This window comes from Tetrao urogallus (assembly GCF_951394365.1).
Source record: "Tetrao urogallus genome assembly, chromosome: 5".
NCBI lineage: Eukaryota > Metazoa > Chordata > Aves > Galliformes > Phasianidae > Tetrao > Tetrao urogallus.
In genome coordinates, this window is record NC_136818.1 from 15,488,714 (window position 1) to 15,512,792 (window position 24,079).

The 24,079-nt window shown below is 39.2% G+C and overlaps 1 protein-coding gene across 1 annotated transcript; it reads left to right on the forward strand.

The window, feature by feature from the left end:
• Nucleotides 1–1,377: 1,377 nt before the first annotated feature.
• On the forward strand, nucleotides 1,378–17,624 carry CDC7 (cell division cycle 7; the record flags this gene model as incomplete). Its single annotated transcript, XM_079535558.1, has 12 exons — nucleotides 1,378–1,481; nucleotides 3,631–3,731; nucleotides 6,008–6,094; nucleotides 7,803–7,938; nucleotides 8,539–8,632; nucleotides 8,715–8,857; nucleotides 9,836–10,091; nucleotides 10,639–10,734; nucleotides 11,514–11,680; nucleotides 13,201–13,283; nucleotides 16,136–16,285; nucleotides 17,251–17,624. The coding sequence occupies exons 2-12, from the start codon at nucleotides 3,638–3,640 to the stop codon at nucleotides 17,622–17,624; spliced, it is 1,680 nt and encodes a 559-aa protein (XP_079391684.1). The 5' UTR covers nucleotides 1,378–1,481; nucleotides 3,631–3,637.
• Nucleotides 17,625–24,079: the final 6,455 nt, after the last annotated feature.

Sequence of the window (24,079 nt, forward strand, 5' to 3'; positions counted from 1 at the left end):
AGAGATACAACAGAGAAAGAAACCACAGCTCTGTAGAACCTATTTTAGAAGATAAAATGAAAGGGATTTGTCACTGCCCATGAACGCAAGCGAAGCAATAGTGAGAAAAGTAGTATCGGTATTGCTAACAGAAATGCCAAGAACGGAAGCTTCATAGAAAGGGTGATGGTTCAGTACGTAGATTCCCACAGCACAAAAGCAGACAGAGCAAGAGGCAGGCTGCGATTCTGGCCATGAGGCAGCAGGGCTGAACACACATAATCACCAGATCTTTTGCAAATATGAATTTGAAAGTTATGGCTATACAGTGCAATGGAATGCTCAGCAGGTAACACCGCCCCACCAGGTTAACTGAAAATAGCAGTGCCTGATGCTAGCAGCAGGACAGTCCTGCTTGAATGAACACTTACATAACGCTTCCAACTTCTAGAAGATTACATGGATAAAAGAAAGCAGAATTTGTCATTATTTTGTCATTATCCCTCATTTAATTCATGTTTGCTATAATCTGCTCTTAAATACCCTCACCCTTCACCTAAATTGTTAAGCCTTACTGTAATTTAACTGAGCAAAACCTCTGAGCAAAAGCTGCTGCACTGCTTTGTTAAGATATCTGAACGAAAGGTGCCAATTAGAACTGTTGGGGAAAAAGATAACGCGTCCCACAGAAAACACAAAAGCAGCTGAGCAACATATCTGGGCACCCTCTTTCGAAACCGTGTAACAGGAGACCACGCAGCTCGGTAAAGGCAGCGGAACCTGTTTCTGCTTTGAAGTTCTCTGCGTGCTGTGAGGCGCTGCCGTTCGCTGCCCTGGGAACCTCGGCAGCGTCAGGGGTTCCTGTTCTTCACCGAGGGATGAAGTTACTTGTGCACAAATGCAGAAGAGACAGTCTTTAATAAAAACGACCCTTATTTTTCACCTCAAAATAACGACAAAAAGTCTAGATAAAAGAAAAAAAAACCAACAAAAACCCCAAACCAAACTCCACACAAACAACAACGTACATGGAGCAGCTTCACGGACTCCCGAAGAATTGAGCTGAATTGAAGGCAGATCTGAAGAGAACCAGATCTTACCCCCGGCTGGCAATTATTTCGCAATAACCGCACACACAGAGAACAAGATTTACGCGGGCCGTTATCCAGCAGACACTGCGGCCCACACGGGAGGCCCAGCAGGGCCCCGCCGCCACACAGCTCTCCCCCCGCTCCAGCAGATCCCAGGGCAGCCCCGCGGCCGCAGGACGGCACGGATCAGAACGGACCGGCAAGCGCACAACTCGCCACCCCCGCTGCCGGCCGGCCGCCTCTCGGGGCGGGCCTCCCGCGCTGCCTACCAATAGCAGCGCGTCTCCCCGCGGCCCACCGTCCCATTGGCCGCGGCCGCGGCTTCCGCCGAGGGCCGGGATTGGTCGCGGAGGGGCGGTCGGCAAAAGGCGGCAGCGGGCAAAACTTCGGCGCGTCGCGGCGGCCGCGTGAGTGAGTCCCGCGCGCGTCCCCGAGCCCCCTCGCGCCCCCGCTCCTCGCTGCACTGCGGCCGGTCCCGCGCGGCCTTCCGTTGGGCATCGACGCGGCTCGCTCGTCCCCCGCCTCCGCTGCGGTCCCTCGGGGCTTCTCCTGCAGCCCGTCCTGGGGAGGCCCCGCCGCGCCGGGCCGATGCCCGCGTGTGATCCCGGCAGGGCGGGGCGGGAGGGCTGCGGGACGTGGGCCGGCGGCCCCACTTCTCCGTGCCCGACGGGGGAGCAGACCGCGGGGTCCGGCCCCGTTTCCCGCACGGCGCGTGTCTCGAAGCTCCGGCCCGCCGCTATTGGTGCCCGCGGCATGGCGTGTCTGACCGGGAGCCTCGCTGCGAGGGCTGCGCGTAATGCTAACCCGCCGTGACACGTTCCGCGTGTGAGCCCTTTGTCTGCGAGTACCGGCCTTCTCTAGCTCGAGTCCTTCGTGCGCTGTTGGTGCTGCTCGAGTCGCGGTGCTCCCGGTGGCTCTGTGGCAGTTGGCCATGCTGCAGCCGAGGACGGCCGCTAAGCGCTCGGGACCTGACCCGAGAGGCCCTGGAGCTGTGTGAGCCGTATGGCCGCCACCGCCTGCACCTCGCTCATTTCCAGGCCGTGCAGAACTTTTTTTCTGTGATGGAAGCTAGAACACGTGAGGGTGAATTGAGCTGAAACTTTGCATCATCTCCATCTTCCTCTTTTTTTCTCTCAGATGATCCCTTCTGAATGTTTTGTAACATAAAAACTGGATGCCTGACTTGAAACTCCATCAGGTTCCATTTTGCAACCGCGAGGCCCACTTCCAAGTTTGTAAACTGTTTTAAAATATATTCAGGTATTCCCAGCATTCAGTTCTGTAGCCATCAGCACCTGTTTAACACAAAGCAATGGAAGGGGCACCCTGTGTTACTGAGCCCCCTCTGCCCTGCCCATGTTCCCGAGGTCCTGCAGGCTGAGCAGTTTTGCTTCCAGCTTCCTGAACGTGTCAGCCTTGTGCTGGCAGAAGCTGGAGCTGGGGTTCCATTTCAGCATGCTGGTTACAGCAAGCTCTGCCGTGCGCTGATGGGCTGTCCTTGCTCTGCTAACGAGGCCGTGTTCAGGGCACTCCTTGCTCTGCTAATGAGGCCATGCCATTGCAGGCTTGGAACAGGCTCGTCTGCCTGCTCAGCACTAGCAGGGCAGTGCCTACCTGTGAAAGGCTGCAGAGTGCTGCCTCGCTCCAAGTTGCATTCTCCAGCAGAGTTCCTTCACAGAAAGAGGCTGTCGCCTGTCCCTATTCTGCTGCCTGAGAATGACAGAATAAAGGTAGCCAGGATTCTCAGGGGACAAAATGTATTTCTAGCTTGCTGAAATAGATGAATCTTTCATCTGATGTTTTTCAAAATACGTTCCCCTCTTGTAGAATAGTTCAGGCAGAACTTTGTGGGCTCGGCAAAGGTACACGCAAGGAAGATCCTCGAGAAAAAATGGTGCCACTGTGAGAGGCAGTGGTGTTGAGCTCCTTTGTCGCTGTTTGTCCTTCGCTGGTGCTCTGCATCTCTTTTCTTCATGAAATAGGATTATCTTTTTTTTTTCAATTGTACATTAGTATAATAATTTACACCTTTTTTTACAAGATTTGGGAAGAATCATTTCAAAATAAATATGCTCTATTATTTCTACGAGAGATTAGAACAAATAATCATGCTTTTGGGTTATGTTCTCTAGAAGAGGGGGAAATCTCACATATTGAGAAGATTTTCTCTTATGTGTTTTCAGGTTTTCTGTCTTTGTAGGCGTGCTGCAGTGTACAATGCAGCTAATTTCTTGTGGACCAGTTCCCCACTTTTCAAAGCAAATTTCAGAAAAAATACATAGCTTTAACATGAATGAGCAAACACTCCACATAGAAGAAAATCATTTGTCTCTAAGCTTATCCTGCTTTCTTCCTTCTCTTCCCCTTTCTTACCTTTTACTGGAGATCAAGTGGGTTTACTGGTTTGATTTTCTCTGGGATGGTAGGTGCCTTGCAATTTTAGGCAGCGCACAGGAATTCCTCACACTCTGAGTGCAGGGCACTGAGTGTAGTATCACATAAATTTGCTCCCTCAAGTGTCCAGAAGTAGTTTTCAGGGTCTTGGATTTTTTTTCTTTAGTTTTGTGATGGAGACAGAGTCCAAGTCTCACTGTGATGAGCAGCACCCTCATCAGGCTGAAGACACAAGCAGAAAGCTTGCACCGAACAGTAAGCTTTCAGGTACGTGCTTAAACAGGGACTGCTAACAATACGTTTTGGTGTTGATGTGCTTCATCACTTCAGGAAGTTTTAACATCAACTGTCATATTGTATAAAGAATTAATGAAATGAGAACATTTGAAATTGCTGTTGACATCAAGCATATTCCTGCTTTCCACGTGGCTACAGTTCATCAGCAGTAGTTTGTCACAATTCCTTTATCCCATTTATATATTACAGAATATATTATTTTAAGGGATAATACAATTTCAAAAGGGACTTCTTGAGAATAAAATTCCGTTACCAGACAGTGTCTCAACAGTAATATTTGCCTTTTAAAATAAAATCACCAGCCTTGGCCTTAAATATCTGTAGATGTGTCGGTGTGCACAAACACACTGTTCTTGCTCATGCAAGAGAAGTTTAAGTACAGACACGTGCACTGATAGCGGTTTTGTTGCTGTTTTTATTTTGTTTGTTTATGACTTAAATCTGGGTGTTCTGTACACAGGCACCATCCTTGCTCAGTAATTGCTGGTGGTCAGACAGTTTATATATAATGGCTACTGATTTTCCTAGAAATAGTCCTCTGTCATTTTGCTGCACATCCGTGTCCATAATTAGAGCAATGCTGAATAGCATTTGATGTCTCACTTTGCAAATGCTTTTAATTCTGGGAAGTAAACAAATTGCTTTAAAATCTAACAGAAAACATTGCAAAGAATGGCTGCGTTTTTAAATTGTGTTGTGCCAACAATGGAGCGAGCACTATGCCCAGCTGGGGATTCAGACTCCTGGAAGAGAATGGATGATGTTTATGCAGCTATCAACAAGGACAGTCAATGTTTGTTTGCTTTGGGGATCTTTCACATGCGAAGCTATGTTGCTAAATTTTCTCAGTGCCTAAGATATGTACTCCTCTGGTGTAGGATCACTCAGCTATTAGAGCTCTGATAACATTCAACTCCTTCAACTCGGTTGCACAAAACCAAGTAGCTGGCAGATTGGACTGCAGCAGTTGCAAGAGCTTTTCATTACTGCTACTATCTACCATAGGGCCATTGGTCTGGTGACAAGTTAAAGTCAGCTTTAAGTCTGATCTGCTAGTTTCTGAAGACTTAAAAGATGTGGGCTTCAAGTCTTTATTGGAGTCATTTGCATTTTGCCAAGGTTAAGTCCTTTTTTTCAACCAAACAATTTTACTAGAGCATTTCCAGTGCAAATTCGGTGTAATCAGTAAGAATTGAAGCTTAAGCTCCTCTTTTCAGAAGCCAAACTCAGATATGAGTGCTGGAACAAAACTGTAGGTTGCTTTATTTAGAGCAGGTTGCATAGCAATCTAGTTCTAAACAAGGCAATTCTGACAGAGCTGTTAAGATGTATATCAGCATTTTGAACCATTTGCTATGCCTGTCCTATGGCACACAGCCTCTAGGCATGAAGGTCTGTCTAGGATATTACAGAACTAATAATGTTCCTATCTTGAGCAGTAAGACCCATGTTTTACCAATGCGATGGAATTTATATTTTTATTAAATTGAATTTATTATTCATTTTTAGGATGAAAATGATAAACTTTTGGGGTTTTTTCCATTTGATGTAGTTTCCAAATAGCATTTTTTTCATACTTCTGCATAATCAAATGTTCTTTAACCCTGCTTCATACGCAGCTTCAAGAGAAATAGAGAACAATTAAAATAGAAGCATTCAGGAACTGAATGGAGAGCTAAGTTTTGGGAGGAATGCAGTACAACATCCTTGTCCTGCCATCTAGTGATTGCAGCACAAAGTACAATAATTTAAATGCAAAGCAAATATGCTTTTTGGCATTTGCTATTATAACAGTTTAAGAGATTATATTGGTGATCTTAAATAATAATAATTTTCCTACATTTTTGATTCTTGGTTTGCATCTCATGGATGTGCTCCTTTGCTTTCATAAACAACTATTATAGTTTTGTCTTTTGTGGCGTTGACATTGCACGTCTTAGGGAACATTAATCAGTGAGCATTAATCATGTGAAGTTTTACAAAAACAGCTTTTCCTCTCTCAGGAATTTCTAGGTGGCAGGTAGGTTAAATTTTTTGAAATGCTGCAGCATGGAAGGGAATGTGAAGAAGATGATCAATTAGGCAGACAGTAATGCCAGCAAGGATAGGTACCCCTCGTCTGTTTTTCCTTCAGTTTGTCAAGTTGCAGTACTAGAAATTGATGTATGATTTATGATCTGAACTACAGACCAGATACTGAATCGAGCAATAAAATTCTCAACTGAATTTCCCCATTCTTTCCACAGCAGGAATAAAAAAAGATATCGAAAAACTTTATGAAGCAGTGCCACAGCTTGTAAATGTGTTCAAAATTAAGGAAAAAATTGGAGAAGGTAAATGTTTTATTGTAGCGTACTTAAACTTACTTCTCTTTTGGAATGTATAACTTAGCAGATATAAATCTAAGATGCCAATACAAGCTATTTAAGCCAGATGCCTTTTGATTTACTTTTAGGTGTATACAGTACTCCGTTCTTTTTTTACATGGAAAATCTATTTATGTGCATTTATGTTTTGACATATTTAATTACTAGGTTTGTTTCTGCTGAAACTGAGGGCAGAAGTGGAGGAGGAGGCTAGAATATTATAGCTGCTTTAGTTTCTTTGTTGTTGTTGCTGGGTTTTGTTTTTAGGATATACAGGATCAAATTTTGGAACACTTAGGTACTCCTGACCTTCAGCGGATACCATTGTAGATACTCTATTAGAAGGTAGGTACGACTGCAAGTAGATTCCTAGTGCCTTCTGAGTCTGGGACTTCAGCACTTTTTGAAACTTTACTCAGGAATGACACTCCAGCAAAGATGTGTATGAGAAGCAGGGCAGCTTTGTAGCTGTTTTGCAATGGAATAACAGCGATGGCAAACCAGGGGGCTTAAAGTTTGTCTGTCAAAGAACGTAAAAAGCGCCATTCTGCACAGTGATCCAAAATTTCTAGAAAACGTGCAGTTCTGTTTGTCATAAATAAGATAAAAGAGTCAAGCTAAATCTCCAGTTATGAATAGTACTCCAATTTCTCTCCTGGGAGCAAACAATGCTCTTGAAAGCCAAAAATACCACTAGCAGTTCTGTGGCATAAAGACAAGACAAGCTTCAACTTAGGATTCCATTCAGGAGTCTGTTTTGTTTTAGCAATTCTCACCACCAAAAAGAAGGTCTTAGGTCAACTTAGTAACCCATGTTGCTATGAGCAATTCTATTTGATTTATGGGACACTAGGTTTTTTTACGACTGCAAGAAGTATTTAGAAGTTTTCCTGGCATTTTGATGTATGTATATGATTACAGACTGTTAAATTTAATGTGACACAAACACGGTAGTTAAAATATAATCAAAAGTAAATTTGAACTGCTTGTTCATAGGGAAGAATGCTCTGACTTGTATGTTCAGGTGTCTCAGATCATTAGGATAAATTAACCTTCCCAGAGATATTTTAGGATATCCTTAAAACTGTAACAGATAAAACTGTAATAATAAAACTTAAAGCTGTAATATTATTGTACAGTGTGAATGCTCTCTTTCCCAAAGGAGTCTATAATGTTCTGTCTATGTGGTAATGCTGGAGGCCAACAAATAGTAAAGCTATACCTTTATAAGGTAGGAAAGAAGCCTTACTTTATAAATAAGATAACAGAATTAAGGAAAATGTAATGATGTCAGAAGTTCCTTGAGTAGCAAAAGCAGTGCTAGCCAGATTAGCATTAGATAGCTGACTTACATTGCAGAGAAAGAAGAGTTGGATGTCAGATGAAAGAGAGCTACCTAAACAAGAAAGCAAATCAAAGACAGGAAAATTTACATTCAAAGAGCTCTATGTCCCCGGCAAGTTAGACAGTGTAACATTTGCATTTTTACTGACATTAAAAAAATTGCATACAAGATCACTGAATTCAGTAATAGAAAAAAGAAACTGCTTATTCTCTCTTCTAAAATCTGCTTTTGACGTAGTGTCAGATGTGCTGTAAGACTGTGAACATTTAGATCATTTCTGTAAAAATCTGAATTGATTTAATTAAAGTTGCTTTTCTCCCTTTTTTACAGGTACTTTTAGTTCTGTTTACTTGGCCACAGCGCAACTACAAACAGGATGTGAAGAAAAAATGGCTCTGAAGCACTTGATTCCAACCAGTCACCCTCTGCGAATTGCTGCTGAACTTCAGTGCCTCACAGTAGCAGGGTACTTAAAAAAAATCATGATTATCATGATTAAAATGCTGAATATTGTCTTGCTGCTCTGCATTTATGTATGTAAAGTTTAGGTGCTTCACTTGCATTTTTATTTTTTTTAATCTCAGAAATGTTTGAGACTTATAGCAGGAGCAAATAAGAAATGGATTCTTATCTGTAAGGAATGTCCTTTTTTGCTGGTCTCAGTTTGCAGACCATACTACATTTTCCATCTGAGAAGTTCCATAATGTATGTATGTGGGAACAGCTGCTTGGAAAAAATAATCTCTTAGTAAGAAATCAAAGTTTTGGAAATGAATTCTAGTCACCAATGTGCTCAATAGCACATTTTCAGAGTAGCCAGCATTGTGAACTCTTACATCTAAATGCAGTGGTAACTACAAACTGTGGCCCCCTGATCTGTAGAGCCCTCATCTCAAACTGCAGAATTCAAATGGAACACAAGTACAACATAATTACTGCTAATAAGACTGTTGCCAAAGTATAAATCAGATATTACAAGAAAGCCAGACTGAAGTTTACAGGAAATAAAGGAAAATCAAAATTCATCTTCTGGTCTTTGTTCCATGACGTTACTTCTCTTTTTTAGGGGACAAGACAACGTTATGGGAGTTAAATATTGCTTTAGGAAGAATGATCACGTGGTTATTGTTATGCCATATCTGGAACATGAATCCTTCTTGGTGAGTCCCAGACTTCTTATGTGTAATAGAACTTCTTAATTGAACGTAGTTGCATAATAATAGTATCCAAATAATCTTTCAGGACATTCTGAATTCTCTTTCCTTTGAAGAAGCGAAAGAATACATGTTTAATCTGTTTAAAGCACTGAGGCGCATTCATCACTTTGGCATTGTTCATCGTGACGTCAAACCCAGTAACTTCCTCTACAACAGGAGGCTGAAGCAGTAAGTCTGTCCAGATGTCCATAGTGTGATCTCGTCTGGGGATGTGTGTCTTGGCAGAACAGATTAAATGAGGCTTTTGGTTTTCTTCCTTCCAGCTGCCTAACATGTGCTTAACTAATAAACCTAAAAAAGGCTTTTTATTTGTAAAACTTTTATTTCTGTGTTTGGGGACTTGAGAATGGAAAGATTTTTTTTAGCATTTAATTTAATGTCTGCCTTACAGAGTGTCAAGTACCTGAAAAAGTGAAAATTTACTGTTGAGTATAGATACAACATTTTTTAATAAAAATGAGAATAAAATCAGTAACGGTCTGGAAAAAAGCTAATAGGTACTTGTTAAGCATAGGCTGGCATTTGTAACTTTCTACTCATGAATTTTTGTAACTAATGTGTTTGGTATCTGAAGACTAAAAAGTCACGTACTGCTATTTTTTTGGAATGGATTGAGTAAGGTAATGTTTCATTGCTAGCGGTCCTGTGGTGACTAGTGAGAAGGGTGCAATTAGTGAAGGTCTGGTGGAGAAACAATCTGATTAAAGATAAGTGATTTACAGTGGCCTTGCTTGAGGTTTGGCAAACTCTTAGCATTGTTATTATTCCAGCTGGTTTCACTGCTGCATTGTGCCTCTGTCCATGACAGGTCAATTCACTTGGCTGCTTTTTGAGGTAATTTGGAACTGCAGAATGAGAACCCAAGAAAGAGATTACTGGGTATAATTTTCAAAATGTCAGCGGTGAAAGTACACTTGAAAAGCTTACAAGAAACAGCAAAGTAAGAGAAATAGGTGTGGTGTAAAAGTGAAGGGACAAACAGAGCCAGACAGATGAGACAAACAGAGCACAAGGAAAAAAAGAACAGAGTTGCTGGCGGCAGCAAATAAGCAACATGAGTAGTAAAATGTGAACAAACAAGTAATAAGTAGTTGATAAAACTGGTTGATACTTTTTGACTCTTGATTTTAACTTTGTTTCTTTTAGGTATGCCTTGGTAGACTTTGGCTTGGCACAAGGAACTCCTGATACAAAAATTGAACTTCTCAAAACTGCCCGTTCTGAAGGCCAGCAGGGAAGTTACTCACAAAACAATCCCAGTATAGCTTTGGGAAATGGGGATTCTCTCGCTGTCACAGCACCTAAACAGATTGCTCAACAGTTAGCATCAAGGGCATCTGACAAAAGCTCACTCTCCAGCTCACACTCAAAAACACAGATTAAACAAGGAAGAGGAGGAAAGGTTATCAGTTGCTTTCATTAATATTTTTGCATGTTTAATGTATTTTTTTATCCAACAGGGGGAGATGTAATACCTGAACAAAAGCTGTGCTGATCTTGCAGATTTGATGCACTGAACCAATTTTCACATTGGAGCAGCTAGTTTTATGTAACACTATTGGCGTCATCCAGTATCTGTTAGATATAATTCAGCATTGAAACTCTAGCATGAGTTACTCTAGACAACCCTAAATCTTTTTTTTTAAGCTCACATGCTGTTAAACTCCTCCCCAAACCAATGATTATTTGTGTATGCTTACTTGCATATATATAACAAATGCAAAACAGATGGCATTTCAAATCAGCTTGGGGCACATGAGTTGTGATTAACTCTGTGAGCACGTTTGTTGTTCTGTCTAGATGATGTTTTCTTCACAGTGAACTGATGCCTGAAAATGACTTACCGCGTAGGTGTTTCAGTTTTATGTCACTGAACACAGTTCTTGAACTCCCAGTATCCAGCTGAGCACTGCATAAGATCCTTACTGTATTCTTTGTTGATGTTGCAGGAGGATTCTGTGCACCATTCTGCCCAACGCTCTGTCTTTGGAGAGAGGAATTTCAACATCTATTGTTCCACATACCAGGAGAACTCAAATACAAAAGTAAGAAACATGACTCATCAGTAAGAGCAATTTGTTACGTCTTAGAGAAATTATAGAACTAGTTCTATAAGATTGGGCAGAACCCTGTGAAACTAAAGTTCTCAGCTGACAAGAATACAGATTATTAAGTGTGACTTCACTGAAAGGCTTGAAGAGTTTTTCACTTGTTTCAGTCCCTTTTGAAACTCCTGAAGAGGTGTTATTTGTATGTCTCCCCAGCTCATCTTCTCTGTATGCTAGTTGGTATCTTTCCTACACATGTACCTTTCCCCCAAGATATCTTTAGTTTGTGAAGCTTTAGCTTGTTATTTTGCAACTGAAGTTGTAGAGAAAACAAGTATGTAATAAATGTTTTCATTTTGTTGTTAAGAATTAATTTGATATGGAGAAAAACCCCAAGTAAATTAGAAGGCTTGTCTAGCAATGATCATCTTATTGTAGAATTAAAACTAGTACTACTTTGGTTGTGGCATTAACTATTTCATACAGGTTTTTTTTACAAATGTTGAATCAAAAGAATGCTTGAAAAATTATGCTAACTTGAAAAAAAAAAAGCTTTGAAGTTTCAAAATATCTACTGGATATTAATTTTTGTAACCACTGAAAAATGAAGTACATTTATAGATATTATGATTTGGTAGAAAGATTTGCTATCTCCTGTTTCAAAATTGGAGCTCCTTGCTGATGAGAGTCTTTTCAGTAGTTTTGAGACAGGTATCTATGTATAAAGGGAAGCTTCTTAAATAGTTCACCTTCTAAAAAAAATATCTGTTTTGCAGCTCATTAAACAATCTAAGATGATAGATGTTTCATCTAGAAAGTTAGTAACAAAGAAGAAGATTATTTCTACCAAAGCAGTGAGCAGGAAAGCTGCCAGTGGTTGTCCATCAAACCTGACCTGTGACTGTTACGCAACGGACAGAGTTTGCAGTGTTTGCCTTTCAAGGTAATTTGCTTCAACAATGCTGTAAAATTACTTACTATGCTGTCAAACAAGGTCAAAAAGCTTGAATTTACTGGAGAGCTGTTTTAGTAGATGAAAGACAGCATTTGTACAGCCCTTACGACACTAGGTGTGCTCTTCAAAAAGAACAGTTCATGGAATTTGTGGAGTAATTAGTTCACTGCTGTCTGCAGTAAGAGATTCCCTGTTAATGATTTTCTGTTGCTGTTGTATTTAATTATCTGCCTACATGTGTTGTAGCAAATAACCTGAGCTACAACACTTAGACAACAGTCTATCATTGAACAGTTATCTAATAGGCCTAAATTACGCCAACTGCATTGAAATTCAGTGATTGGACTCTTGCTTTCTGAGAACTTCAGGTTAAATACATTCATCAGGCTGTTTGCATTCTGGAAATCATGAAACATAGAATAAAAAGGAAAGATGACAGTGCTGTATTACTTAATTTGAAATATTTTAATAGTGAACAGGCCAGAGAATCTAAATAACACAGTTCAGATCAATTCCTCTGTAGTTCGTTTAGGGGACAGAAATTTATGCAGAGAAATCTGCTTGGTAGTCATGAAACGGTGTGGTACCTCTCCCCTGACTGTAAAAATACAATGGTATCAAAGTCAGTTCTGAAATTAAACATGAGGAATTTGCTAGACTCACAAAAAAGCTGGCCTGTAGAAGGAAGGCTCTTTGGACCTTCTTTTCAAGAAAGACTTTTAATAACGATCTCACAACTTTTAGTTAATCTAACAAGAAGTAAATTCTTATCAACACTCAGAAATAGTGAGCCTTAGTTTGCTCTGGATAAATAGAAAGCCATAACATCCACACCCAAGAAACCAATGCATTTTGTGCCATTGGTTAATTAGTCTTAACTTGAAAGTTCCTTTGAAAACACATGTCATTGAATGAAACTGAAAATATTGTGACTGAAGTATGCAGTAAGTATTCTTTCTATGTATTATAACAAGACCAATAATATAATTGGTAATTATAATAAGGTTATTTCATATGAGCTAATAATTATACACTAGATGATTATAAGATACTTCAGACATAAAAACTGAATGAGACATTTACACATCTCACATCTCAAAGTATATTCTGAAAATATTAATCATTATAATTAGAACTAATAGAAGCTGTAACAGATCCCAAGATGACGTGCCCAGCAAGTCTGGAGATGACAGCTTTGCCAGTTGAAGTAGACAAACAGTGTGTTCCTGAGACACTCAGAAAAGAAATTCAGCACTTAAAGAGCTGTCAGGAAGATGATGCTTCAGAAAATAAGGCAACAGACATGAAAGGATGGGATCAGGTTCCTGATGAAGCATACGACCTACTACTAGACTTAAACCCTGCAACAAGAATAACTGCAAAAACTGAATAATGCAGATTTGCACATCTGACAAAAGTATATTCTAAAAATATTAGACATCATTGTAATTAGAACTTATTTATTTCTGAATGTATATATTCTAAACGTATTTGTCTCTTACAACAAGGTGTCAACAAGTTGCTCCCAGAGCAGGAACACCTGGATTCAGAGCACCAGAAGTACTGACAAAGTGCCCCACTCAGACAACAGGTACTACACAACAGACAAAAGCTAAATGTCTTTCTTTTTTTCATACCTATCATTTATGCACTGACATCATCTTTTGTATTGGAGGCTGTTTACACATGAAATTCGTTTTATTATCCCTTTAACATTTATCAACCATTTCCCAATTTTAATTTAAAGTTAATTACTCAGAATAAGAAGGAACTAGGAGTATTTTCCCATGTTTGAAACTTGAATGTCTTTATTCCTTTGAGGGGTACTGCCATATGCAGGAGTTCAATAGCACATGTTTTAAAAGAAAACAAAGTTGTAAGTTTTATCAAGTTTCTTGGCTCGTTGGCTTATTTATTCAAGAAAAATCTTAAATAAATCTTAGAGAGATATGCTTTAGACTTTTCTAGACTGTTTGCCACATGTATTTTGCTGTCACAGGCATAATTAATTGTATGAGTGCAATTTTTATGTTTTTTATGAAGTGTTAGTTAATCAGTACTTTTCACTGGATTTTTTTTTCTTCTTTACTAATGCTTTAAATAGATAATCTGTACATTTCATGATTTTTTCTTACTAAGATTTTTAATTTTTCAGGGCTAAAACCTATACGTTTCAGTAATCTGGTAAATATTGGGGCAGAACAAAGGGATGGTTAATGCATTAGCTGATGCAAGTAGGCTGGGAGAAACTCTGCGTACATGGAGAATTGGAGGACTGATACAAAGTTAAACATGTCATGTGTGACCAGAGGTTTTGATTATGAAAATGAAGGATAGAAACCAACATTCTCAAAATCTGTATTTAAAATAAGTTGATAGCCATCTTTTTTGCTGAGCACTTTGTAAGAAAATAGTCAATTTGCAGCATTTGAAAGTGCTTATACACACTCAGACTAGCCTTACAATACATTTGATCATCATATCCCTTGATAGCTTAATGCTATTTGAGACAGGATCTGTGCTGTGGGCATGGCTGGGATTTCAAGAGGAATGGCAGCCTACTTGGAGTCACTGTGCCTGTGCAGTAACAGCCAGCTTTGTGAGCTAGGAGACATCCAGAAATCCAGGACAAGTTTAGACAATCCCTAAATCTGTCTAGACAGAATTTATGCAGAAAGAAGACATACTTAAGAAATTTTGGACACAGGGTTGTCTTCAGTGTGCTTTCAGACAGTTTTCTGTTCTCTAGGGTAATGGAGGGCAGGATTACAGAAAATATGGGTAAATCTGGAAACCCTCGGGTGTGGCCCTAAAGGTATTGAGTCAGTGCTGCAAAGCTTCTGTAATATGTCAACAAAGTGCTTAATTAGAACTGGGTAGAATAATACTAATATTTATGAGATAATGCTATACTTGAGCTAACAAATCTCCTTTCCCAATAGCATCTGGGACTGCTGTAGTCACCTCCTTGTACTCCTGCCAATCTTGCTACTAGTTTTGGTCTTTGTGCCGAGACCAAGTTATCAGCTGGATCCAGCTGGCTGTCCAGAGCTACCTTAAATAAGTGAGCCAGGTTTAAAACACAGAGAATACAACCCAAACCTACATCTTGGCCCTAAGTAGATCCAGTTACATTTTTTAACTTGATTTGTTCCTTTGTTTCCCCTTAAGATGGTATCCCTCACTAGTTAGATACTAACCACTAGGCAAATGCACAGAGAGGAATCATGATTTTGATGTCATTGCACAAGATCCCACAGTCTGCTGAAGATGCCAACCCTATCAGAACTGTAGGATTTAGTAGTAATTTCACTATATAATTGTCTGACAATATCAGGAAGAGCTAAATAATTATCTTTAAAAGTTTTCACCTTAATGACTGTCCTTCCCAACCACATATTAAGGGTGATGCATAACACTGTAAGCAGCTAGTGTGATCAACATCAACACAGTACTGCTAAAACTTTTTCATTGAAGATAAGATGCAGAATTCTTGCACACTGAATTATTGTACCCATAAATAACTTGGATTTTGATTTTTGTAAAAGACTTGAAACCTGTGTTTGTAGATCAACTTAGAAGTTTCAGAGCTCTTTGCCGTTTCTAGCTAAAATGTCAGACTTAATTACTGCATATTTTACTGCCTATTTTTGGAAGATATGCAGGATGACTAGAGGTTTATTTCCCAACTTAATTTTTCTCTTTAGAATTTGAGAGTTCTTCAGACTCTCTCCTTCACTTTCCTTGCCATCTCTCAAAATGTGCAACTTAGCCAAAAAATTACAGCAGACAGGTATTCTTATAACTTTCAGTATTAAAGTTTCCATCATGCTCTGGCTTTTTCCATCAGAGAACTCCCTGTACTCTTCATAACACAATGAAAGTGATGAATAACTCTTACAGTTCTTAAACAATCTTGTCAAGTGGTTTCATATTAGAGAGCAAGCAAGTCTGTAGTAAGACAAACCATTTAGTACATCTAACTGGCAACCTCAGTCCCAGAAAAGTAAGATTTACATTCCATTCTGAATTGTTTTGTATTCATGAACTTTTATATAAAGTTTTCTCCAATCTAACCAAACTTATTGAAGTATCAAAACTAGCCATTTTTTCCTCTCTCAGCTCCCTGATCGGAATAACTCCAAATGTTGTTTCAGTACATTTCTTAAAGCAAATTAATGAAATTACTCATGTGAGAAATTCTATAGACAAACATTCTCTATAAAAGAAGGCATCTGATTTTATTTACAAGTATACCAATTTGCACTGTTTGCTGAAGTGTTATTATTGTGACCACAGTCTGTAGGTAATTCAGAACATTGCTTTCTCTGATGACAACACTTCTGGTCATAATTTCTTTTTCAAGAATTTGGGATTTTGCTTTTGATGAAACTTTACTTGTTTTGCTTGCTTATTTGTTACTAAGCTTGCTTTCCATTACAGCAATTGACATGTGGTCTGCAGGAATTGTATTCCTTTCTCTGCTCAGTGGACGGTATCCATTTTACAAAGCGAGCGATGATTTAACTGCTTTGGCACAAATCATGACAGTTCGTGGATCTCGAGAAACCATTCAGGCTGCTAAAACTTTTGGTATGCAAATCTTAATTATGGGGAGGAGGGGAAAATGTATGCCTGGTCTGCTGTTTAATACAATGATTTATGATCTAGTTGTGACTTGTTTTTATTTTAAACAAACTTTTAACTTTGGGAGTCACTTCGGAGGTAAGTCACACTTCTTGCATGCAAAATAACACTTATTTATACATATATACAGAGTTTTAGGAAAGCTTTTATTTGTCTATCTTTTATAATTTTTTATGAGGAGTAATTCATTCCGTGGATTTCCTAACTTTGCTGCCTTTCAGTAACTCAGGGCCACTTGAGGTGAAATATGCCAGCTAAATGTTTCCTACTTCTTAGAATTCTTGAAGTAATATTATTCCTGCAAAATTTGCTATGGAGCCTTAAGTTGTATTGACTTAATATTTAGAGGATCTAAATCTTGCATTTTTATCCAACTTCAAGAAGGACCAGAAAAAACCAACCAACAACCAAACGAAAAAAAAAACAGTAGAAAATGCAAGAGGGCCTGTTTGGAGGGAGAAGAAAAAGCACAAAAATAGAAATAGCCATTTTCCTTGACTGCAAGCCAAACATTAAAGCACTTGGTACCTGGAAGTGTAACTGACAGCATCAATTTTAATTCTCCAAACAGGCGTTTAAATCAGTAATATAAGCAATGAACTGAACTGGGTTTTAAGTTTTCAGTTCTGTTAAGATGAGGGTGAAATGGCAAATGGTGCTGTGTGGACTGAGTGACGACTTGTCAATTTATAACTTCATGTAAAAACACAGTTCTGTTCTAAGCAGAGCTACTTCTGGCTTTCTGGGGCCCTTACTGTCAAACATGGCTGATTTGGTTTTTTTTTAATTAGCTTTGAACTAATGTCACTTAAGCTTCAATACTTGAAATTTCTCTGAAACAAACTTAAAAGTTGAGTCATAGAGCACGTAAAATAAAATGTCGCTGACTGTAAAAACTATTTTTCTCTTAGGTAAATCAGTTCTGTGTACCCACGTTGTTCCAGCACAAAACTTACGAACCCTCTGCGAGAAGCTGAGAGGAACAAATAGCAGCTCTAACAGATCCCACGGTGACGTGCCCAGCAAATCTGGAGACAACTCAGTTTTGCCAGTTGAAGTAGACAAACAATCTGCTCCTGGGGCAATCAGAAAAGAAATTCAGCACTTAAAGAGCTGTCAGGAAGATGATGCTTCAGAAAATAAGGCAACAGACATGAAGGGATGGGATCAGGTTCCTGATGAAGCATACAACCTACTTGATAAGCTACTAGACTTAAACCCTGCAACAAGAATAACTGCAAAAGATGCTTTGCTGCATCCCTTTTTTAAAGACATGAGACTATGAGAACATGCTCTGTTCATGCTTTTGTACGTTTTATGTGAAAATGAGATAATTAAGGAGTTTTAATCCATTGCCTTTACACTCACTGAAGTGCTATTACACTGTGCACAGCACTACTGAAATTGTCTCACAATTGGACTGCAAATGCAACTTCTTAAAAAATGCTTGCAGATGTAAATATTACATAAACGTTACTGAAATGGTCAAATCCTGAGATGCTTTTGAGATGTTATTACTGTGCATACCTGTTCTCTAAGAAAATTAACTTTGATTTAAAACTAAAGAGTTTCTCACAATAAGATTAATGCTGAAGATACTCTCTCAAAACATAGAAATTTGCATTGAAGTACGACTGAAATGAAAAAGCGCTCGAGGGATTTTTTTCCATAATTGCATACCCCTGCTTTGCTTCCAATTAGTACCTGGGAGACTAAAGTGCACTAATTTTGTTGAGATGGTTTTCAGAGAACAGCTTTACTTCGGGAGTGTTGCTGGAACAGGGGCTAGATAGTGAAGTTTTATCATCAAAACAAAAGCATCACTGTTTTAAAAGTACTTCTTTTCCCTGTCTGTTCCTTTCTACGTAGGCAATAGTGATAACTGCAGTTACTCATTTTGCATAGCCTGTATTTCTTCTATGCCATTGGTAGCTGTCAATACACAACAACTGTTGCCTTCAGAATGTCTTGTGTGACATGTATGTTTGATTTCTGTTATGGAAACTGATTTTCACAGAACATCTTTTAAATAAAGGATTTGTTTTTGTAACTTCAGAAGTGTGTCTAGAGATGATTCTATAAAAATAGTTAGGTAAGGTTTCCCTGTGGGATACTTCTGTTCAGGAAGAATTATGCAGCTTTCTTTTCTGCTTAAGTTCCTCAGTGATGTACAATACTTTTCAGATAGACCAGTGTATAGAGCTGTCATAGCGGAAGTATCTTAATTATCAAGGAAATCTTACTGCCTTACATTAAAAGCTAGCTAAATGTCTGGTCACAAGTAGGAATCCCCCCCTCCCATCCCTAGTACCCTCTAGCTTCATGAATTCGTTGTGTGAAGTAAGTCATTCTCAGCAGTTACCTCTTTGGAAACCCATCATGCTTTTGGAGACTGAAATTTAATATAGTGTTTTTCCAATTACATTTCTTGAAATGCTTATGTAGTTGTTGCTATAAAAGGTTACAGCCACTCCAGGAAAAGATTGCTGCTTTGATAACTTTTATATAAGCCTTCACGAAGAAGCTGGTAGTTATGTCATGACCAGTGCTGTGCCTGAAGAGTGATTATTTCAGTACATTCAAAGTCTCCAGTACAAAGTGATGGTAATATTGCCCTGTCCCTGGTGTCAGCTGTTAAAGAAAAATATCTGTAGATGTCAGACTACTAATGGTGGGTTTCAGAAAATCTTGAAACCCACAGTACTCTGGGGCCCAGGTCTTAGTAACTTTTGCTGTTTATATAATTTCAACCCAGCACGTCACTGAGAAATTATTTATCTAGAGGAACTGTGGCCAAATTTGGCAAGCGATACTGTCTGCCAGTGTCTGCAGATGTATTGTTTCCTCCTACGTTCACTCACGCTGTCTGTAGTCTCATGAGAGCACTAGTTGATGGAAAAAAAAATGCCAACTATCTATTGTGAACTTTCTAAATCACTTCTGCCTTTTCAGCCCTCCTGCTCACCACTGCATTGATCAGATGCTTGCAGCAGGCACTGCAATCATTAACCACCATGTAAGTTCAATAATCAGAGCAGGAATATTCCTGCTGATGGTGCTTTTACTATTGTTAAGGGTAAATAAAATTCTGCAAGTAACAATTCTAAGCTTAGATTATTTGATAACAAGCTAGAACAAAGCATTGTTATTCTTCCTCCAGATAGCTATTTATTTAAAACGTCAGACATTACCTAGGAGTGGGATAAAACAAAGAAAAATGTTGGAAAACAGCAAGGAAACACTAGAGGTGAACAACTAGTTGCCACTGAATTCTCCTTATCTCTCCAATGGTCCTACAGGTAAGAGCCAAGATAAAAGATTTCTTTAAGTTAAATTACTTGACATGTTTATAAAGTGGATGTGAATTTTGTGTCATGATAACTGCAATTAGGATGAACTGCATGCAGAAACAAGAGTGATACAACACATATTCAAGCAGTTGCAAGAAACAGCTGGAGCACTGTTAAGTTCTGGACATTGTGCTATAACAAGGATGTTAATACATTAGAAAGAAACCAAATAAGGCAGCAAAAATAAGCATAGACCTCGTTGGATAAAGAAAAACTGATAGGAATAATCCTGAGAACAAAATGTTGGGAGCAAATCTAAATACATTTGTGTATCTAGTGTAGGGAAGACAAGCTTATTCCTGGTCCTACGTAAGTCTAAGTGAGGAAATGGTGGCACATTTTAAGCTTACAGTATGTTTTCTTGTTGTAAATGACAATTAGGGAAGGGAAAGTCATCTAACTAGACATGGTTGAAGAAGCACCTGCAAACCAGCAGCAAGTTTTTCTGGATAATGCTGACAACAAAGTAGAAATGAATTTCCAAATCCTACTGAGATTGTAGTGCTCTCCTTTTTGAGATCAGACTCAATGGCTTTTGAGATAGGACTTAAGTGTTAAAAGGCTTACATAAAGCAAATTGTTATGTGGATAAATAAATAAATCATGCATCAATATTCTATCAGAATATTCAGTATCCTCCTTATTTTATGCATTTGCCATACCTAGAGTTTACACAGTCTTTGCTATTCAAATAATAAAAGCAATTTAGGACCAATATGCGGCCAAAGCTTCATGTGCAGGTGCAAAAGAATTTTGATGATCTTGAGTGGCCTTTAGAGGCCACTGGGTCTGATGAAAATGTTTCCATAACTGTCCAATATCCAGCCAAATTCCTAAGCTGAAGAGCTAAACTGCACTTCAAGATAGAACATAAAGAAATTTTCATTCCAGAGAGCCCCTGACATGGCCAATCTGGTAATCAAGGCATTGTGATTTTGCAAGAATTTAAAAAAATTCACATCAAAGTCAATGTAGGCTTTGTAATCTGGTCAGGCTACTGTGCAACTTCCTGCTTTAATTACAACTGCCAAACAAAAAGCATTTCCTTTACCAAGATGATTTATTTTCTTAGCAGATTTCTTACTAGTGCTGCTGGTTAGCAAAATACAAAGGAAAAATCTCAAATCTTCCATCAGAGGTAGTTATCAGTGACAAAGAGGCACTTTCTTCTCAACTAGATGGCATGTTTTAAAAAATGTGTTTGCATTTAATACAGCACACCTGAAATTTTCTTGTGTGCTAGGAACAGACCATATAATACAGTGGGATTCAGGCAAGTCAGCTTTCTCCTTTTTCTTTATCATCTTACTTCAAAGATGCTTTTCCTGAAGGGAAAAAAAATCACTAAGCACCCAAAGCACTTAAGAGAACAACAGCGTTTAAAACGAAATTAATATTTTCTATGGCTTTGTGGATTCTTATTCTATAACCAAACAATATCATTCTCAGTTGGTAGGCTCATAGCAAAGACTGTTTCCCAAGACATTACTCAATTTTTATGTAAATAGTTGCAATGGGTCCCTTTTTAAATTATTTATTTTCTATTCAAACTATATGGCCTAAAATTAATTTTACTACTCACGCAGCCACTGCGTGTTTGCTTCGTCTTGTCCCTTTTCCAGAACACAGTACATGTTCCAGATCAGTGGCAGCGTAAAGGAGGTTCACACTCCTTTCTACTGCTGCATTCCTGGTTGACCAGTTCAAAGGGTGGTAAATATTGAAGTTGGCTGCCTGCACACAGTGGGTGGAAACTGGATGGGCCCTTTGATCAGATGCTCGTGGAGGTGGGTGCATACAGCTTTGTTACTCTGAGCATTCCTGGTGAATGGATGTTTTGAAACAGGGCACAGCATGACTGAACATCCAAAAACCTTTGGCCAGGTGCTTAGTTCTGCCTCTCCATGAATCAGCCAGTTCTAATTTCATGTTCTTCTGACTCTGCAAGAATGCTGCCTCTATACAATACACCACTGTATCATGTTCAAAACTAACCACTGAAAGCATTCCTGCTATCCCCAGTTCATTCCATTTCTGGAAAGACTGAAGTTCTCCTGTGGGACTAAGGCAGGGAAGATGGTGCTTTTGTTACATGTCATTTGCTTTCTTGCATAAACTGCCATGGTTTTCAGAGAAGTCAGATTCTAATCTAAGCCTTCATTATGTGTTTGGCACAAAAATACTAGTGCTTAAGAAGTATTTTCATGAGCATTTTCCTTTATATGGCATAATCATACAATTTATAACAGTTAGTGCATAGGTGGTTTTACTTCTTAATGTGAAGAGCTAAGGATGAAGCCTAGCAATTGTAATACTTGAAAAATATTACCTTTTTCTGTGATGAAAGTTTGTATAAGTTGATCTAATTAATGCCCAGAAGGAGGCAGCTTATTGATAAGATCTCTTGTCTTTCTTTTCACCAGCTCTCTCAAAAAAATCCTACTAGAAGATTGGATTCCCTGCACTGTGTTGCTGAGAAGTGTTGGTCTTCAGTGATTCTTTCATGATTTTGTATGTTGCTGTGCATTAAATGCAAGCACACAATCACTTCCATTTCCAGTCATCCTGTGGGCCTTCTTTCAAGTCCTGCCTCTGTTCTACTACCTTTTGGCTTGTTTTAGAGATTTCAGTCTTCCTCATCAAAACACTTGACTTGTACAGGTAAGATATTCTAGAATTCTCACTACTATTGCATTTTTCTAGTCTGTATTCTTATTACATCTGATATTGAATATCAGTTTTAAACATGGGAGAAAATCTATCTTCTGTTGAAGCTTCTACCAGATACCTACACACTTGTTTGCCTTACTCTGAAAGAAAGTGGTAAAATGAGACAGTAATGCTGAATTTGTAACAAATCAACCACTTCATTTTCCTCCAACACATCCGTATCTAGCTACGAAAGTTATCTCAAACTTGCTTTCTAAACTCTCCAAAAATCTATTCTGCCCAGTGATATCCAGCCCATTCCCATGGGCTGCCTTAGCTCCTCACGGGGCTCTCTTCACTTTCCAAAAATATATCTCACTGCAGGACTCAGACTAGGGGTGGCCTTGTTCCTCTACCACTTTTTGCTGTGATGGATTTTGGTGAGACAATTGATAGTTCATGCAGCACAGATTAGTCCTGCATGCAGCTTACAACCAAGCAGTTTTCACCTGCTGGGATTCCTCGTGTGTGCCTTTTGGCTTATGTTTTCCACTGCTGGTCTGCTTGCAATTGGCTCTGTAACTTGAGCCACATTTACTATGAATAAAGTAACACGTAGTTCAAATTAATAGGTATTTCCCCCAGTTGTCCTTGTAAAAAATAAAAAATAAAAAAAAATCACCATGTACTGAATATTCACTAACAGCCCGTTCTGAGAGAGGAGAGGATCAAGATACCTGCTGATTGCTATGACTTCCTTTGTTAAAATCAATGATTTGATTAATCTGATGCATTGTAACTTTGATCTGGTTAATCTCCGAACAGCCAGAAGAATGAGAGCTGCAAAATGCTTTGAAAATTATTTTGGGGATGGATGAAATTATACTGGACTAACACGGCTCCAGAACTGCATTCTCTGGCCTTCCTTCAGGGCAAATAAAATAAAACATTCCTATGAAGATTCATTTCATAGAGCACATGATACTTACTGCTTCTAGGCAATGTAGATCCTAATGAATTTGGTAGGAAAGACATCACTTCCCTCTTAAGCTAACTGCTCCTGAACCACATACCTTCTGTGATCGTATTGCCTCTAGGATTATGTTCTGGTTCTTGAGATGCTGCACTCTGCTTGTGGCCTGCCTATAAAACATAGGGTAAAAAAAAAAAAAAACAACAAACACTCTACCAAAACAAGTACTCTTCAAATATTGACTGTCCATAAATGTGGTTTGTGAAATGGTAATGCTTGATTCTATAATGTATTAATTATTCAAAAGAAGTAGTTATACCACATACAAATCACAGGGGGGTGCTTCCAGTCTGGCTCTGCCTGTGGCCATGCAGGGCTGCTGTGGGGGAGTGCAGGGAAATGCTGGGACCCCCGCTACATCCCACTCCATCCCCCTGGCCCAAGGAGTAGCCTGTGTGGAGCAGCAGCCCCCCTCTTCTCATCCCACTAATCATTTCCAGTTTACAAAACTGACAAACAGAGAGTAATAAATAGCTCTTAAAGATATGCAGCTTATTTATCAGGAGCAGCAGAGCTGGCTGCAACAGCACAGGATTTTTGCCTTATCAAAACAGCTGAAGAACTGAAAGATGGATGCTACCAGATACCGCAATAAATTCAAATTCCCATCAAATAAACCTCAGCAGCCAGTAACATCCCCAGCTCTGAGGGAGTGAGATCTTCCTGCTGCCCTGTGCTCCCACACTAGGGTGACTGCTGCCTTGAACC